This window comes from Anser cygnoides, chromosome 10 (genome assembly GCF_040182565.1).
Source record: "Anser cygnoides isolate HZ-2024a breed goose chromosome 10, Taihu_goose_T2T_genome, whole genome shotgun sequence".
Lineage (NCBI taxonomy): Eukaryota > Metazoa > Chordata > Aves > Anseriformes > Anatidae > Anser > Anser cygnoides.
The window spans coordinates 20,497,631-20,518,209 of NC_089882.1; the positions used below are offsets into that span (position 1 = coordinate 20,497,631).

At 39.2% G+C, this 20,579-nt stretch overlaps 1 protein-coding gene across 2 annotated transcripts in view; it reads right to left on the bottom strand.

Moving 5' to 3' along the window:
• Positions 1 to 20,579, bottom strand: part of VGLL4 (vestigial like family member 4) — a 92,002-nt gene that overhangs the window by 33,240 nt on the left and 38,183 nt on the right. The window contains exon 1 of one of the 2 annotated variants that reach the window (XM_013187694.3): positions 13,565 to 14,074. The exons of the other annotated variant lie outside the window; for it this stretch is intronic. Within the exon in view, the coding sequence (XP_013043148.3) occupies positions 13,565 to 13,646 (82 nt within the window). The 5' untranslated portion in view covers positions 13,647 to 14,074. Of the gene's footprint in view, positions 1 to 13,564; positions 14,075 to 20,579 lie in introns of those variants that run through there. 2 annotated transcript variants of the gene reach the window in all.

The following is a 20,579-nucleotide window of genomic DNA, read 5'->3' on the forward strand; positions in this document are numbered from 1 at the left end:
TACTTAAAATAGACAAAATGATTGAATATATTTGAGAACAGACTGCAAGAATGTGATACGACTTCTCAACAGATTATGCACCTTGGTTTTCTTGAAATTCCTTAAGCAATGCTAAGAGGGGTATGATCTTGTAACGTAAGTTGAACTCCAGACTATTGCACTGGGTGTCCCTTGCAGTCAGTATCTTCTATGGCAACTGTTTTTCAGACATTAATTTTGTGACGTTTTCCTGTAACATGGCCACATTAAATCCAATAAATCATACATTGTTTCTTTCATGAGTATTTGAAGCAAAATCAGCTAGGTAATATATATATATCCACTTATTGAAATTGGAGAGTATTATTAGATAAACTGCAATATCTTATTGTAGTTTACTATAAGCATACTCCAAACACCTTTTCTCACATTATTCTCCTTTGCTATATGTGCAAAAAAATCAGAGCATTACTAAAAGTGAGCTTTCCAAAGGAAGGTTGATATCTGATACTGCACTTTAAAGCACTGTTTCTTTTATTATTTCATTTTTCCACAAATTGCCTGGAAGGTAGAAGGACCTCAAGAAGGAGAGCATAAATGCTGTATCTTTAAAATAAAAACACAAAAGCAAATATATTCAAAATATGTTACTAAAAGATACATACGCACAGGTGGCTCTCTCCAGAAAGGATCTGGAGAAAAGTAGGGTCACTGATTAGAACCCTGCATTGTGTGCAACTCCCGCAAAGCTTAGTGCCAAGTTCCCAGACTGGATTCCCATTTGTAGCACACAAGTGACCTTGGAATGGTGAAGAAAAAATAAAAGCCACAAAAAACAAAGAAGCCCAGACTACTACATTTTTCGCATATGGCACGTAGCCAAACAATCAAATGGCTGAAGCTGCTCCTGCCACAGGACTGGAGAGAAGGGGTTTGGAGAGAGATGCCCTTATCACACGTGTGGGCAGACACACGACTAGGAGCTGCTCCTGCCCTCATGGTCACCAGTGTGATAATCTCTTCCTAACTGAGGTGGCATCTCTTCTTGAGGAAAACTACTTTTGGCCTAATGAAAAACACAGGAAAAACTTCAACTTTGGTTTTCTGCTACATGATTGCAGCCTGTCTGAAATGGACTCACTTATTTAAGGAATACAGAGCTCCTTCAACCAGGCGGGACAGAATATTGCAGATTGCACTGCACAGTGTCAGAACAATTCCAAGCCATCTCCACAAAGAATCCTTTGTACGGTACAAAATCCCTTTGTCCTTCAAAATGGGCTCCAAAATCCCTTCTACAGAAGGAAAGAAAGAGTGAAATGACAACTGTGTAGGGCAGTCAAGCACTCTGAATCCAACAGCAAACTACACGAGCCATTCAGATAAAAAAAGATATAGTCTTCTGATCATGCTATTTACATAGAAAAAATGAGGAGGATGTGTCAGCTTGCCAATTCCTTGTGCACAGAGGTTTACTGTAACTGATGGTAGTCACTCAGTAGGCTGGGCTACAGCCAGCGTCTCTGCTTGTAAAAGAGGATAGATTTAAGTTCATCATAAGCACTACAAGGTTGAATAATACAGAACATTCAACCCACTGGCTTTGTCTTGTTCTGAGACATAATGCAATAGACGTCCTCAGATGTTGCTCACATGCAGTGTTTTAATAACCAAAAACTGTGAAGGCTTCATCTTCTAGAAAAACCCAGCCAGCAGTGTGACTCATGAGATGGAGAGGAAAGGATGTCATATAATTTCTCTGGGGGTAGCGGAGCTGATATAAAGAACACACATAAGAAAATCCCCAATATTACCATTCTTTCTTAAAGGACTGCCCTCCAAAACAAACAACCCCACCGCCACTACCCCTGAGGATAACAGATTTGAAAGTGCCATTGATAAATTCGCTTACTGCAATAATAGAGCTTGAGTTAATTAATAGCTCAGTGCTTCAGTTATCAATGTTTTCCTGGTAACATCCAAGACAGTCAGAGGCAAGAATCTTACCAAAGAGGCATCCCTACTGGGAAGGAGAGCTCCAGACCCATCGACCTGTCTGATAATTGGACTTCTCGTCCTCAAAATAGAGGCTTCTGAATACCAGATTTGTATTTTGGGCAAGGTGGGACTAAGCCACTTATCATGTGCCGATCGGCTCTCAACAAGGGCTGTTGCACTGTTCGTCTGGAAGAAAAGAGCTGAGGCCAACATTTGGTACAGACAGGATGCTTTCCTGGCTTCACTCGAAACAACACCGGGCTGTGGGCCTTCACCCCAGGCCCCGCATCACTGCTGGAGTTGCAGGCCTCATATATGCTGCAGATCCAACTGCAAACCTCCAACACCTGTCCTGCTTTGGCCACGGGAGCCAGATAAGCATGTCAATTACCTCACATTCCTGCATGTTAACTACCTGACATTCCTGCATGTCAGTTACCTCCATCCCTGGCTCAAGCCCGGTCTCAGCAATATTCTGCTGATTTACAGTCACTTTGTATTTCAACACCAACAAGCCTGGCAATATTCCACTAAGGAAAAGGACAAAACTGATTTTATTCCTCTGACATAGCAGTTTTTAACATGTCTCGGGTCCATGACACGTAACTAAGATAAGTAGTTGATTGAAAAAAAAATCAAAATGAAGAGATCCACAGGAAAGTTTTAGGTAACCACAGAGTTCAAGAGCTTGAAAACTGTTGTTCCACTTGAAGACTCGGTTGTCCAAAACCTGGTACCAGAGAACATTATTCATTCATTTGCTTCCCAAAAGGGAAAACGGGTCCAAATTCATGCTCCCAGCCACTCCAATAGTCAGCATTACTATGTGGCGACCGAGGTTGTCAGGTTCCGAGAGAAAAGACAGCCCTGTGGCACTAAGGGATGGATGGGAGCACTGTCTAAATCATAGCTGGGCTGTTTATCTCACGAGGAGGAGGAGGATAGTTTATGGGGCCAAGTTGCAGGGTCACTTATAATACACGTTCTCTCCAAGGGAAGCCGAGATGGAGGGAGGGATTGTGTTTGCTACCAAGAAATTACATGCTGACTGGACAGCCTTTCTCACAGATTTCTGGGCACTGAAGGCTGGTTTTCCAGGGCACAAGCATATATTCACATATTTGAAGTTATCTTTACAGTCACGGGATTGGAATTGGTGACCAGTACCAAAGTTACACTCTGCTTCTCAAAGACCCTTAACTGAGGCTTCATCTTCCTCCCCCTAAAAGTACTCATCTTAAGCTGAATCTCCCTTTTGATTAACTTAGCTCCAGGCTCCTTGTTTATTTATTTCAAAGCTGCAGAAGACAACTGACTCCTGACAAAACACAACATGGGGGGGGGGGGGGGGGGGGGGGGGGGAGTGAAGTGCAGATGGGCTGATAAAAGAGGGTAACAAAAAAAGTCATCTGTAAGTCTATCCTGCCATTCATATGAGACTAGCTCCACAGTATCCAGAAATTAAATCTCTCAGTATATTAGTATGGTTATCAATCCCCAGTTAATTATCTAATAAATCCTTCCCCGTTTACTTGAATGATGTACATCCGCAGATCTCTAACCTCCACCACATATTAAAGATGTTCCACCCCATATACACTCTATTAAATACCACTGTGACGTGTTTGGGTTTTAATGAAACCAAATAGCCGCTTCAGGTGCAGTTGGACAGTGTATTAATTTAAAAGGTTTTGAAGTACTGTGTTAGGTCATAAATGGTTTATCAGCTTGCCTTTTGCTGAGCCTCGCGTTGCATGGCCACAGTTGGACAGTTATTCAGCTATTTAACTGAAGTTTCTTACACCAGCTCATCTTGTGAAGAGAAGATGAAGCTAACTGCTGGCATCGGTGGACACGTTCCTTTTATGCAACTCGACAGGGCTGAGTTAAAAGAACAGACCTGTAGAGGTCTTTGAGCCTTGTGGCTCAAAGAGGGGAACTTATAATCCTTCTATCCCTCAGTTCTTTGTAAGAACTCACTCCTGGCATCAGCTGGAAAGTCTTGACTACTTTCACTGAAACAGCTTTCATCATCTCAGTTTAGAAGGACACCACAATAGATAAACCACCGTCACAGTAATTTTAGCCCAAAATATCCTGTTCCCTCCATGACTGCTATCCAGAAAGCAAGCATCTAGTCTATATATCAGAGTCCAATTTTCAAAGATCAGAAATTTTCTCTAGTCAGTTGATTAATTATATATACATATTGCACATCTCAAACAGCTAAAAGCGCCGTTTGACTACTAAGAAATCAAAGTAAGACTCAGTGGTTATGGCTAAGCATTATAGTCAAGGCACTGCGACTGTTGCTGTCAGCTTTATCCCTGAGTTATGTGAATTTAACCAATTACAACTCTTTTTTTCCCCTCTGTAAATAAGAATAACAGTCACTATTTTGTGGGGGTAGCTGAAGGTTGAAGTAATTAGACTCCTGTGAGGATTAAAAAAAAAGTACAATACATTACAGTGACTATTAAAATGTTTGTTATCACACTTGCTTCTAAACAGACTGGTTATGAAATACTTGAAACCAAAGAGAGTACTGTTGAATTTACTGTACTACAAAGAAAATCTCAGTACTTCAACTAATTAGCTTTTAAAGTAAGCATTCTGTACCTCCAAGCAGTTAGTCTCAGAAATTACGACTTAAGTATTTTTGAAGGAAGAGGACTTTTTTTTTCTGATAAGCTAGATTAAATATAAAAACATTGATAAAAGAAGCTTTTTCTAAAAGACACAAACTAGTTAACATTCTGTAAATATCACTGCTAATGCTGGAATTCCTATTTTTGACACCTTTGGTAAATAGCTCGGTATGATGCCTACAGCAAGACAAGAGCAAAGTGTTCACCTCTTTAACTGTAGCCACTGGTTTTAGAGTATTCAGCAGGAAAAGTGTGCACGTCAGCATTCTCCCAGCTGGCTCTATGAGATTTAATTTACGCCGACCACAGAGTGACTGCGATAGCTCTCCGAGATGCCACAGCATGAAAACTGAAGGGTGGGGGTTAAACAAGCAGCAATGCACACCAGATGTCTGAGGAGGACATCTAAAAGATCAGGAGCACAAGGAAGCATATTTAAAAAAAAATCCCCTTCGATGCCATAAATATTTATACTAAATCCAAGAAACTGGCCGAGTTCAAACTTGTCCTATATGAATCACACAGCACTTCCCTTACCCATCTTCATTTAATGCGTTCTGGATAAAACCACCACAAAGGAGGTGTCATAGTTATGTCAACTTTTTTTTTTTTTTTAATATATATACTAAAGAGTATTTTTTGTAAAGCTACTGCTTTTGAACAGATTACTTTCCAAAGAATATAACCAGAACAACTAAAGAGTCCTATCTTACTCGGCCAGCTCTTGTATGGTATTTACTGGTCTTCCTAGATAATTTAGATTCATAGAACTAGTTTCCTTTTGACTAGACAACACTAATTTCCTTCATAAGGCCATACAATAACAATTAGGAATACATCACACTGAAGATGAATCCAACAGAGTAACCTAGAACAAAGGAATAATAATTTTCTGAAAGGTTCTACCCTGGAAGTGTCAAAACCTGCTAATTTTACAAATTTTTAAATCTACTCTCAGAAGCGAGACATACAAAACATTAACAACTATGCAACAAAACCCGAAGTCACAGTATCATCTCTAGAGTGCAACCAGAGCGCACTAATGCCATTTTAATGCATGTAAATACCCATTCCCCAAAAGACAACAGTTATTCCAAAATCTCCAATGACTTCGCAGCTTTGGTTTTCACTTTTCTTACACAAAGAACTGCTGTGCTTGGCACTTAGTAGATGGTAACTACAAAGACTATCAGCAATTTGGGGTTCTGTGATTTCTCATTAAAATAAAACAGTATTTCAATATTGGCTTATTCCCCTCCTACTGCAATGCCATTCACATCCTGGTGTGCTAAAAGACAGGCCAATCTACTAAACTTCTCTTACTTGTAACTACAGTTCATGTTTAAAGACCCCAAATCCATTATTTTTGCATGCTGAGGAATAACTGTTAAACCTTGTGAACCTGGGAAGCGTAATGCTGAGTGGTTTCCATGCCTGCCCTGTCAAAACGGGTTTCCAAGAAAAACTACTGTTTTTTAAACACAACAGGTTCCAAACTTTTCCTGGGAGAGCAAAGATATTTCCTGGAACCTGCTAGCAATGTTTGGAAGAATAGGAGGAAAGTTACACACTACAGAGCTTGATTCTCACAGCTGACAAATGCTCCAAAATGATGAGGAGTGAAAAAGAGTCTTTAAATAATCAAAGATGGACTCCTGCAACAATGTGAATCCTGAAAAGACAGGAGACACATTTTCTGTGATGGAACTAAATCTGTACTTACCATTGAAATCCTACTTTTCCCCCTCCTCCTATGCCCCAAAGGCTCTAACAACTTTCCACTTTATCCTGATTACCTACCATCATCAATGCACACTACATTGTAAATGTTCTTTTCCTTCAAAGACAAAATGAGGCAGAGTTTCACATAAAAAGTTTGAAGGAAAAAGATGGCCTTCACAATGCACTATGTTTAACAGGGTTTTCTTTTTTACACTAGCAATGGCAAAGTTAAAAGGCAAAGATAAAAGCAATTAGTGTTAATTAAAAAAAAAATAATAATCCGATACCAAACAGTGCCATAAAACTTTGATAAAGCAAACATTCTAAAGCTGCACTTCACACCTTTCCCCTACACAAACACACACCTATCACTTGTATTACTTTTTACCAAGAGTCTTTCAGTAATTAAACTCCTGTTAAAATGAGATATCTACATACTTTGATGAAGACTCATGGCCTCATTATTCAAGTTTCTGGATGACTTTTTCTTTAGCTAGAACCAATACTGCGGTGGTCCCAGGAGCATCCTTACTTTGGTATCACCAAGGCTATACCAGAACAGCTGTACGGAGCTCTTTCCAACAAATCAGGACACGCCAAGCTTGCCTTATCTCAGAATCAGTACCAAACTACTATCAATGTTCAAAATAAAACTCTTCCCACCCCATCCATCTGTAGCACAACGTTTACAAGTTGACAGAGATAACCCCAATTGAGACCTCAACTGCCTGTTCAAGGCTGCGCTATGCGAGATGACGTACGGCCTCCCTTGCTTTCCCACCGAGGCTCCTGAGATAGGTGCCAGCACACCCCAAGCCACATGCGCCACTGCATCGACTTGCAGGGAGAGGCTGAGCGTGTTGGGTCTTCCTTAAAAAAGTCGTTAGATGAAGCACAAAGGGAAACCTGCCTCCAGGAAATAAAACCTGTGCATCATGGCACTCGTGGTGTGTGTTACTGCACCCACAGACTTGGCGCAGTGCTTATACATCGAGCAGCGCCGTATCACACAGTCCGTTATCTTCCAAAGCGTGCGGCTTTTACCGAAAGGGAAAGGCAACAATGACTCTTTGTGTGTCAAGCAACCATCCCATGCTGAATTGTAAAGTAATTTTGAGGGAGATGATACAGACTGCACAATGAAGAAAAAATTGGCTGGTTTTAAAATTAATGTTAAAAACAAAACACTTGTGATTCTTCAACACTGAAAAAGTGTAATACAATTTTTGTAAACACTCCTCCAGAAACTTGTATTCGTCACTACCTCATGCTATTATCAGTGAAGAATTATAGGCTCTGTTCTGCTGGATTATTGTTAGTGTAAACAACTTTGCTAAATTGCTTGGCACACTGTCTGCATGCAGCATGTTAAAACTCTGTAGTCTATTCAGCCAAAATCAAATATAAAGGCCCATCTGTATTAATCCTCAAGAAGAAATTAATAGACAACTATTTTCATGCAAAGCAGATATTTAAAAAAGGCAAAACCAATACATATGGATGAACTTTTTCATTCATAATTTTAGATGCCACACAATGAAGACTGTTGTTTAAGCTCTTAGTTTTTCTCTAACAGTTCTCCATACAATACAGCGCATTGTTCAAACTCTGGAGCAATTTAAGCTTTTTCAATGTCTCCTAAAATCCCTGGATTTATATCCAAAGAGACCTGGCACTGTAACAAATCTGACTTGTGAGTAACAAGTTACAGCCTTTAAGCAAATTGCTCATTAACAGAGAATTCAAGTTACTGCTACAAACCTCACTACCTTTTATCGCAGGGAAAAAAAAAATGCTATCTCATCCGCTTAAAAGTTGTGGGATAAGGCTATTCTTAAGTGTTTTTTTTTGTTTTGTTTTAATTTCCTTGCTTGAATTCCCAGTACACATGCTGAACTAGCATCAAGGGTGAGGAAAACAAGAAAACTCCAAGGAAAAATGCTTAAATATGACCTAAATCTATCTTGCCTTTGCTGAATGAGGAAAATACACTTTTTTTTTTCTTTTTTATGTCAGTACTGAAAAGGATATTCCCAGCTTCATGCTAGGAGGAAATGAGTAAGAAAAGCCCAACTGTGAAGTTGGAGCTCTTTGTTTTTTCCTAAAGATAAGACACTGAAAAAGAAAAACCTACAGAATGTTCTATAAATGGGGGACATTCAGTAGGTGCATCTTAATTTACATGACTTTGAACAGAGATTTTACACTTCATTACAAACAACAACACTTAATTCACTATGAAGATTTCTAGCCCATTTATTATTTCACTAATTCTTAATAGTATAGTGTTAAAGTCATTTTATATATTTAGAAACTAAACCAAACTTTGGAGTTAATAGCAGAAACTGATGTTACAACCCCAGAGTAAAATGCAAGGTCAGCAAAGAAACCTGATGGAAAGTATTCTTTAGAACTTAAGAAAACAAGTTATATTTCATTAAAAAGCAAATGAAGTTACCAGAAACTGTTTCATGCTCCATATTTGATATCAAACATCTAAACTGGCCTTTCTGGGAAGATATATATTCAAAATGGCTTGCAGTGCCCTAAGAAAATACATGGCTCTGTAAGTTCAGTACTGTAGCCAACTAATGCTTCATTGTTACAGGAAGTCAGTGAAATAATTATGTAATATGCCACTAACTAATGTAAGCTGTCCTGAAACCAAAAAGGGGTGTTTTTCTTTAAATCTGGATCCAATTTTCTTCACTAAAAAAAAAAAAATCCAGTCTTCTGGACTGTCCAGAGAACCCTGTATAACTATTTTGAGTGCTCCAAGTCTCATAGCGTGCCTGGGGGATTTCTTAGCATCTTATTGCATTTCTTTATACCTTTCCCAGCACAGCCGTTCAAGCCTTGAGAATGCAGTAATAACACAAGGCATTTGAAAATGCGAGAGAGGAAGGAAGACAGAAATCTGCCTTCCAACACACACCATCTGTACACTCCCTCAGATAAACAACAAAATGAAACAAATCTTTGACTTGGAGACTGCACCTTCTCATACATATTCTATTTGAAATGGGGAGCCCAAACTTGCCCGACTGCCCCTGCATTAGTCAAAGCGCAAGATCACCTGTGATTTGTTTTTGTTTAACCCAGAGCCCTCCTGCCATTACCTCACACACAAGGCTCTCAGAGAAAGAATATTAAGCTGAAGTTAAGCGAGTTTCCATTGCAAAACAAGATGCAGATGTTCTACCCCTGAATACATGCCCGGATCAAGTGCTTGTCATTTGATATGAAGCACTGGGGATGCCAGACTGGTACAGAATGGTTCTGCTTCGTGGCCTTTTCACCTCAGTGAGGACAACTGGCTCCCAAGAGTTTTCTGTTGTCTCTGAGCTCATTAGGAAGAAAACAGTGATATGAAAGCACTACTCATTAAACTGGCCACTGCTGGTAACTGGCAACAAATGTTTAGTAGGAGAGTATCAGATGTGTTTACACTAAGAATCAGTATCAAGATGCTGAGTCAACAAGTCTCTGCAATTATTTCTTCTCTTCTTTTCTACTGCACCAAAAACATTACAATTAATTGCTTGAAATGCTAATATAGTTGTCATTTTTCCATTGTTGAAGACTGAGCAGTCTTATTTCAATGGTTTAGAAAGCTCTGCCTTCACTGGTGAAGGAGAAACCATTCAAATATTCATTTTTATGAACTTGTTTAAAAGACTATGTTGTTAAGATTTTCCCCAAAAACATCACTTAAAACTGAGATTTTATCATGAAGCATCATGAGGAGCTCAAAACTACTAATTATATCAAGACAGTGCTCAAAAGGACACAAGTTAGCCATATGAAACAGAGCTCCCTGAGGAAAGGAAATGGCTTATTCTGTGGTTCAAAGTTATGGACTCCTATTCAGAAACCCTCTCACCTCATCCTTGGTTATAATCTTTTCGCTGGTTGGGGTTGTCTTAATTATACACGTGTGCAAACCCTTCCATCACATTACAGCATCACAGAGGAGTTGAGGCTGGAAGGCACGTCTGGAGATAATCTTGTCCAAACCTCCTGCTCAAAGCTAGGGTCAACTCGGAGGGGTTGCTCAGGGCCGTGTCCAGGTGGGTTTTGTATTATCTCCAAAGACAAAGAGTTTCCACAATCTCTCTGGGCAACACGTGCCAGGGTTTGACCACCCTCACAGTTACAAATAAACAAACAAACAAGTAAAATATTTTCCTTATGTTTGCAAGAACTGTCAACTTCAGTTAAGGTTTCATACTACAAAGCACTCTTAGCTGTACCTGCAACACAGCACTCCTTTGGGGTTAATGGAAGAACTTCTAGATCTCCCATTTTGCCCCCAACCTCACCAAAAGCCAATTTTCTGTCCACATGCAGATCCCATCCATATTAGTCATCATTCTGCCCTCTTCCCATAAACATCCACTAAGTAAGGCAAAGTGAGAAATTTGTTTCATGAACTGAACAGCACTGTCAATAAATGTTCTCACACTCACTGGAGCGTGATCGTGACACTACTTTTTAGGAACAGAATAAGATTAAGACAAATCTGAGGGTTCTTGCACCTACCAGTCAGGGAAGACTAACCAAGTGATGGCATTAACTCCGTACCTGGAAGCTTCCTAACAATTATTTGCTGTCTGGAACTCTTGCTGGGCAAAACCAAGGACTCTTCTTACAATGCAAACTATGCACTTTTACTTCATATTCATCTAAAGAGCTGCCAAAGGCATGTGATGGAAGAACTTTTCCCCTTTCTTACGTACCACAGTACACCTATTAACCATAAGTTGCACCTATAAGTCAATAGCATGTAATTCCAGTGGCTTGTGCCAGAGGTTAAAGATTAGAACAGCTAGTAAAAACCTTAGAAAATGATAATGGTACATTTCACCAGCATACAAAGTCTCCCAGTAAACAACAGCAAGTGCTTCAAGAGAAAATCTAAATGAATAAGGAATCCATCTCATTCATTTCCTGTAGGATATAGGTCCATAATTATTTCAGCTGAAATTTCAAACCTATTTTCACGTCATACAATGTATTTGTGTCTATGTCTGCAAAAATTACTTTTCAGGAAGACATCTATTTATAAGTAGTTCAAGTATGACCTTCAATAAATTCTAATTAATTGAGTTTGAAAGGGCACTTTGTCCTCAATATACTTACTACCATAGCAGTGTCTTTGAAAAGACAAGATCCATCACTGCTGACACAACTCTCTTATAAAATAAATACTATGGCAGAGGCATGGAAGATCTGTAGGCATCTCAAAAACACCCTTAGAGTTCAGTGCAGATGTTGTCAGTGTTTATACTTTTTAAACCACTAGGATATAAACACCTCACTATAAACACCACTGAAGTTTTGCTTTTTTCCCCTTCATTTTTTGTGTGTTTATTTTAGTGTTAAAAATGTTAACTTCCATAATAAGGAAAATAGCAGCAGATGTTTAAGCTAAACAAAGACTGCTATAGTAGAGTGTATTCCTTAAGCTGTTCTTTTGCTTTTGAACTACTAAAGGAAAGATCTGTTCAAATAACAATTAATGGAGAAGAGGGTTGGAAAAAAGGGGCTGGAAAGAATCATCCATAAATATTAGGCATAACTTTAATGAATTGAACTAGTGAGCCAAAACTACAGTTTTTCTGCCTTAATCAACAAAACACTCAGAAACATGCACATAAGTAGAATTTCATGCCAAACTTTGTGGCCTCCAACAGAAGCTGTCACTTGTTTACGAACAACGCACTGGTTACTACAGAGAGCAACGACAAAGTTGAAGGATCCTGCAAGTTGTCTTTCTTTAACCAGCCCTGTTGATATAAAGAAGAAAGCATGGGATAGGAAAGAGATTGAAAGTTCAACTAATCTCACACTATCCCAGCTCTGAATTATTCAGTACTGGAGGGCAAGCTCAATCTTCTGTAAAAAGCTTTCTTCAAGCAAACATCTTTGTTATTTGTATAGGAAAGAAAAAGAAAGGAAGGAAAAGAATGAAACTGATATGTACAGTTCTCCACACTTCTCACAGGAAGGAAATGTGGCCATTCTGATTTAATGGTAAAAAAGATGGTATTTTCCAAAGTGAGGCTCAGCTCCCCATCTTATTTCTTATTTCTTTTTCTAAATGTAGGAATAGATAGCTCCTATTCCTATGTGTACTACTTATTGTTTCTTCCCTGACAACTACAGCAAGTTTATTTTCCAAATGAACATGGAAAATGTTCCTGCTGAATCAGAAAAAAGATTTCTGCAAGGCTTGTGTGTGGCTACAGCAAAAACAGTTCTACTGCCAAGCTGAATTAGCTCAGTGGTGCCTTTCTTTCCAGTCAAAGCCAAGCCATAACCACTTCTTCAAACTGCACGTAGATAAAACTCCACTAAGATTAAGAAACTGATTTTACCCTATTACCTCAGGCAACTTCAAAACAAGACTATTAATGCTTACAAAATGAAGAGCAAATGCCAACCTACATTAGCCGAAGACGACATAAGTAAGACTCAGAGTCCAGCAAAGAGAAAAAAAAAAAAAATTACGTTTTCCAGCTAGTTGTGTAATTCTTTCCACAGGGGACTGGAGCGTGGGGTGGTTCTTGGGAAAGGAGGGGTGTGCACGGTGGAGGAGGGGGAGGCATCGCGCAGCCAGGGCTTTCTCCGAGCTGTGCAGGAAATGAGAAGTCAAACAATGGGCCGCTCTGTGCTCCGTACGCTGCGCCTCGGCAAGCCCCATGGCTGCGCACTGAGGCTCCTCATTGTTCGGCACCTCGCTGCTGCACCGACACGAAATGAGTCCAAGGCGCACTGTCTAAAAGCGTCTCGCACGTCTAAAAGTGGCAGTGCCCGACTGCTAGGTTGGATCACAAGGAGAAATGTGAATTAACACTTGCACCCATGTTACAAACTATTTCCTTCACAGCAGCAGAAACTACGAACAAAAACTCTACCTGGCAGCCACAAAAGCAACACAGTCCTTTAAACTAATCTAACTAATGTTAGCTTTAAGAAAAAGAAAGAAAAGAAGAAAGAAAGAACACTAGAAATATTCTTTGTAAAACAAACAAACAAAACAGAAAAAATATGTGGAAAAAAAATCCTTCCTTAAACAGAGCCTCAGCAACAACACAGACTGCAAGGTATCTTACAACCAACAGCACCGATCTCCTTTCGGGAGGAACATTTCATGCTTAGAAACAACAGAAAACACACCCGACAAGAGACGCTTTGTGAAACGAAAGCATTACCTTCATAGCACAGAATGCCAATATTGTTGTTCATCTTGTCCAAGTATTGGTAGTTCAACAGGTCCATCTTCATAAATAGCATTTATCGGGCTAGCAAAAAAGACCAGCTTGTTTGCTTTCGCCCAGGTTCAGGGAGAAGTAAGCCAGGCAAATGGTGCCGAGTAAGCTCCCGGCTCCCTAAACTTCACTAGCACAAGGCCCAGCCTTCAGCTAATCAAAACAAAGTATATTAAAGGAAAGTTGGAGGGATTAAAACACACACGCTCCCTTCCAAACTTCTGCAAACTACAAGTATATTGTGTCCTTCAGTACAAAGAAGACTGTCTGAAAACTTTTCAAGTCTTTTTCCAATTTAAAAAAAAAGGGGGGGGGGGTGGGGGGAGGGGGGAAGAAAGAAAACAGAAACAAGGGAAATTTCCTAGGACAAAGACACACTAGTTCTCCTCACAGCCCGCTGCAAGTTAACTGCACTGACATGCAGGCTATGCTTGGTATGACTCGTATGTAAACCAGCTTCCTCTCTCTATCAGGCGGGGAGGACTGAGCATGCTCAGTGAATCCCTGGAGCTCTTCAAATGTCAGGGATATTTTCTGCACAAGATCAGGCTCTAAATGCACTAAGTGTTTGAAAGAAAGAGAAGGAGGAGGTGGAGAGCCTGCACAGAAGGGGCCTGTACAGAAGGGGCCATGTCGGAGCGGCTCCTGACAGGAAGCAGCGCTGCTGCGGTGCGGGGCGCGCGGCGTTGGAGCCCGGGGAGCAGAGGCCTCAGCGCGGGCAGGGGCCCAGCGGGCTGCTCAGCAACACAACTGCGTTAAATCAACCCTGCAAAAGGCATTGTTTCTCTTAAACCTTTACTTAATTTCCCAGCACGGCCTCGGACATGGCCTGGTATTGCTGCAGTGAAAATAACGCCATTTGCCAGGGGCAGAACAGCTGCTCCGTTATGATACAGATAACTGCAGCTAAGGGACCGAGACCCAGCGGGTATACCTGTCCGCATACACACCCTGCCATGATTCAATCACACTGTTACATGTGATTTCTTTAAGGAATATTAGCAGTTAAAAATTTCTGTGTTCTGGATTTTTAACAACTGCCACCGCTCCACTTTACGTGACACAAATAATGGAGATTTTTACAGCAGTTGCTGTCATCCCAGGATGTGGTCTGCCCTTCTGCAGCTCAAACCTTGATCATAAAGGCTCCAGCCACTTCTACAGATGTGCGTGACTCATCAGGAGAGGGCAGGACATCTGTACGTATGTAAGCATGTGCTAACCTAATGGGCATCAGCCTGCATTTCCTGTGGCTGATCAACACCTGAAGTTTGATCTGACAGAAAAAGAGAAATAAATACTGAGGAAGTCTGGTCTAAGACAAAAAAAAAAAAAAAGAAAAAAAAAAACTAATGGAGTCCTAATTTTGCCGCTGCCTCTCTCTCCTCTTTGGCTTGGACCATAATTCTTCCCTGCCTTCCTGGGAAAGAGCATTTCAATGGTACACAAAGGAGCGTGCACCCACTGAGAACCAATAACACATTTTGATTTCCACCTTAGGAATTTCTCCAGTGTGTTAGACAAGGGGAAGATAGTACTTTACAGAAGCACTCGTGGAATGACATTTTGTCAAAGCATGTTGAAAACTGCTGCTTTAAAATGTTCTGGATATTTCAGTGAGACTAGGTAATTTAGGTAAAGTTACTACTAATAAAAAGGAGTAAGAAATTTATCTCCAAGGAAGATTCTCTAGAACCCAAATAAAGTTTCTTCTCCCTTCAAAACCAAAAAGTAGTCATGTGCATTACCTATATGCTTCATTTGAAAGATAACGTCCACTGAACAACAATTAATTTAATACAGCAAGAAACAAACTACCTGAAAGGAACCATTACCAGGAAAATGAAGGTCTAGAAGTCTTTTATTCATTATTTATAAGCAAAAAGGGCCCTCTCCTTACTGGAAGCATTATTAATCTTTAAGATTTTAATATGGTACAAAGATTTAATGGTTAAATGACAATATATTTCTCAGATAGTATCTAATAAAAAGTGTTTTTTTGTTTGTTTGTTTTCCCCTCACAGGATTCATTACTGCTAAAGTTGCAATCACTCATCTCCAGACTGAAGTACTAAGTAGTACCTGGTATTTTCTAGAACGAAAAATGTTTTTAATAGTGAGAAGAAAATTATGATTTTCAAGTATGGGGACCAGAAGTTTTAAGTAGCAGATCATGTTGTCCATATGCAAAATTCAAAGCTACTATACATCAATTTTATAGATTAAAACAACCACTTAATAAAGGCATCAAAAAAAGTGTTAGCCCTTTGTAGTGCAAGCCGAGATAAAAATCCATACCTAGAACTTAACAGAAAGAGGCAAGTTTCTTCAGCATGAAATGCAAGTTTTTTATGTAGATATGCCAAAGCTTTCGGGGAAAATATTTGTAATATGTGAAGTTTTTAATAAGCAGAGCATCCCTGAATTTACATTACTACAACACATTTTATGGATCCTTAGGAGGGATAAGAAGAGGCAAGCATTGAATTTTTCCAGTTTAAAATACTTAAATTTTTACGAGAAGTGCAGGTGATGAGGAAGAAAAAAAGTAATATTCTAAACTTCTTCAGAGGAGTGGTCTACGCAACAGGGCTTGCAAATAATGTGTTAGCTATACAAGGACGTTATAGCTCCTAGTCCAATATAAATTCCCCTCTACATGCAAAGATACATTTTTCTTCAAATTATTTGGAAAAGAAGTATTGGGTATTGTCTACAAATCACTCACTCCTCAGTATTGTTGTCCACACGCTAATTAAGAAGTTGTCCTCATTAGACCAGTAGTCACAGCTCTACTGGTTTTAGACAATGGTGATCATTTTATTGTATGAATGGCTTCAGTATACACTATGATTAATACTTGTGAAATGTTACAGAATGAACTTAGATGCTGCATGTTAAATAACAACAACCTGTTACCTGGAAGCTTTATCAATACCTAAATTAAAATATCAATACTGAAAGTAGAGGAATGCCTGGTTAAAGAATAGAAAAGAAAAATTATCAATGTAAACACATCTCAAGCATTCCAAAGCCCAAATCCACTCACATGAAATAAGTTTTCTTTGAAAGAAAACTTTCAAAAGCTCAACAACCAGAAGACATTTACTTTTAAATAGTGATAGGTTTGCTGTAAAGTACTGTCTGCTCTTGAAAGCACAGAATTACCAACTGCTTCATCCAAGCTGCTGTTCATCAAAGTCTTCACCAGTTTGAGATACCCTCCACCGAACTGAGAACAATCACTGCATCAGCAGATTAGATGCAACATACATAGAAAAGCTGTTAACATCACCCCAGGACCTTTGTTAGTTCTTACCTGTTCTTCTGTACATTGATGGTTGCAAACGCAGTTATATGCTGTACTATCTCTGTTTTATATTAGCTAGAGTACTTCCCATAGCATTACACACACTTTTCTTTTGTAAGGCAGATAAATACCCAAATCTATATATAAGATGTTTAATACACTGGAACTTCTGACACAACAGCATCCCCTAGAGGTAATTGAAAATCCACATCTTTCTGAATCACTCTGGACTTCACATCAAAGTCCATTAAATTTGACTCTAATTAGCACACATAGCAGATGAGGTAGTTCAACTTCTTAGTGATCTTTGGATTCACTTTAATAGGAAAAGCAAATTCAGTCTTCACAGAAGAATGTCTTATTTAAGTATTCTGAGACAAGGAAAGCAAAACAAAACAAAAAAAAACAGTTCTAAGAAGTAGGTAAATCACCATTGTCAAAACCAGGGAACTATTTATGTACTTAGATAGCTAGTGCCTACATCAAGGAAGGAGTCAAACTTGGAGTTTGACAAGATTTTTGTGTTGCTTTTCTACAATTCTCATGATAAAAAAAATAACAAAACTGTCCCTCTTAGACAATACAGTGGTATGTCTTCAAAAGTTGTGTGAAGCAAATGGTACAGTGGCCTCAACATCTACAGTCTGTATGCTTTCTCTTGACTAGCTTATGTCTGGTCAGATGGACCGATGCACTTCAGTAGCTGAAGCACATCAGGAGCACTCTTAGTGAACCTCCTTCAGCTTCTCATCTGAACAGAATCTCATTTATGGCCAAGGCCACCCTGTGACAATGAAAGGAGGGCAGTTAGGAGATGCACTGTGAAAGCAAACTCCTGACCCAGTAAGAACACTGGTGCCAGTATACCCAGTGCGACTAGCCAAGAGCTGATAAGCAGAACAGAGTATTTTTCAGATTTAAAAAAATCTTGACAAACTTGTCTTTTCAAAGAGTTACAGTGCACGTTACAAATGTTGTACATTACTGTATCAATTACTAGTTCCTAAATGCTGGTGGAACTCTTCCACTATAAAAATAAATAAAGCTGGCTTATTTGAGCAATAATAGGAATTTAATTTAAAAAATAAATCCTTATACTTGTGTATTGTTTATCTGAATTTCTGTAGGAAATAATGGAAAAAATCATGGATATATTAAATCTGTAATACTGGATTTGACAGTAAGAATTTATATGATTCTTACAGCTCTTAAACGTATAGTGCGCTGCTTCAGAACAAACTGTTTCAAATAAGCTACCACGGAGCATTCTTTTCTACCTTCTCTCTGATGTCCTTAAGCCTGCCCAGTCCTCTACCTCTACCTCTGTCCTCACCTCACGTTTTCGTACTCTCTCCCAGAGCGAGTACTTTTCTCTCATAGAATCATAGAACGGCTCGGGTTGGAAGGGACCTCAAAGATCACCTAGTTCCAGCCCCCTGCCATAGGCAGGGATGCCACCTACTAGATCAGGTTGGCCAAGGCCCCTTCCAACCTGGTCTTGAACGCCTCCAAGGATGGGGCATCTCAGTCCTGTGCTGCCTTAGGCAGTAGCACTGAAGGGCCTGCAAAAAAGGAATTGGTGCAGTTCTACTAGTTTGGTCCACACTCCACACCACACACCATCTTTCAGTGGGGAAATGTATGGCACTGGCTGAGAATCAACACTGTAGAAGAAAGATCTGCAATCCACTCACTTGGATGTGACTCAAATTTCATTCTTGATGATCATCAGCACAGAGGAGCTATTTCAACAGTGATCAATTTTGCAACTAAGAAAAACTACAGTCTTTATAGAGGTGTAACACACCGATGTCAAACACCTTACAGTATTACCCCATATAACTCATTTCTGAATGGACAGAAATATGTCACAGCTCCTGAGGTCTGGCAGGTGTTTATGATCTATGATCTAGCTGATACATCAATATCCTTAATGAAAGAGGCAGAGGAGTACTTCAGATATAGGTTTTACCTTTTACTTCAACCAAAAACAGAGCAAATTTTAGTTAGCAGCTGCTAGGTGGCGATGTGCCTGAAGGAAAAATACTGCTTGTCCTTTTCCTGATACTCAACTGCAAAGTTGCTGTACTTACCACCTACTTTTTTTTTTTTTTTAATTTCAGTTAGAATACATTTCACAGAAAAAAGGAAAATATAAAAACTTCTCATTTGAGCAAGATGAAGTATTTGCTTTTAAATACACCCAGATATGATAAGGAAATACAGTTAACAAGTATGAAACACTCAGGAAATTCAGAGATACATGATAAGGAAAATGATGTTTAATGTTTCCCACAAATGGCCATCTCCTACCCCAGACTAAACTCACCCCACTATTGTACCATTGGCCTAAGTAAATAAAAAGTTAGAGGATAGAAGACCGGGGGGTAAACATAGGCAGATGACAACAACGTTTTTTAGTGAACAGTAAGTAGGAGGAACATGCAAAACACACATTCTGCACATCTTTCTAAAACTAAGTAACTGTTCCACAGCTGTGGAAAACTGCAGGGCAGTGGAGGCAGAGAGCCAGGTGATCGCTTCCATGTTCCACAAGGTGAAATACAAAGGAGAAGAGCATACACTAGCAGCTGATTTATCTTGACTTACTTCTTTGACTGTTTGCTCAAACAGAACAGCAGGCAATGGAGATCAGATTTACCAGAAATATTATTCGTTTCACGGTAATACCTTGCAATTTATAATTTGTTGGTGTTTTTCTCTTTTTATTCTCTTAAGCCAGGTTAAAAACAGTTTAAAAATGCAGCTATAATATGTAACAGATAAATCTTGTTTATCTAGGTTGAAAAATTGTTATTTGCTGATTAAAATCTTGATATTCTTTCTTGTTATTTGCATACTATTTTGAATTTCTGAAGGGTTGATGATAATCAGAAACATAATTTATCTTGAGCAACAAGAATCTCATACACCATCATGGCCTCCAGATGCACACAGTGAAGTGTTAACTTCACCATGTTCTAAAAGCTAAAATATAAAGTGATGAGGAGGGAAAAAAAAAAAATCAAGAAGAAAACCTGAAAAGAGTGCATTAAAGAAAAAAGCTAGTCAGCTTGATGTGAACAGCTTATGCATCTGAAACTCTTTTTACTTAGAAAAGTTAGGAGCCAGACCACGTTTAGAGGCTAGATTTCAAAATTACTGTGCGTATCCCTCATCTTCGGGAAGAAGCAAATCCAGTTTCCAGAAACCACTAATTACAGGGTTTAGAATAAAGCAAAGGGCTCTAAGATTGCTAAAGTCTTTGAAAAGATTTCCCCTTTATTGCTAGCTTGGCAAGACATCAGATATACTCACAGGGACTAATTCGACTTACATGTCAACGTATGTAAATCTACTTAAGTGTGTAGAGTTGACCTTGTTTGCACAAAGACTGAATGAATATATTATAGGCAGCACAGGTAACAATCTTATAAATTAGATTAAAAAATGAATTCCAATGCTATCTTACAGACGACTGCGTAGCACAATCAGCTATAACTTTTGTCACAGAAGAAATTAATTTTGTCTTTTGAACGTCGAAGTAATTACTTATCCTTGACATTCGGATGAAAATGTTAATAAGCATTTATTACAGGATCCAACTATATAACTTGCAAGGTATTACTTCATTAAGTGAAAAAGAAA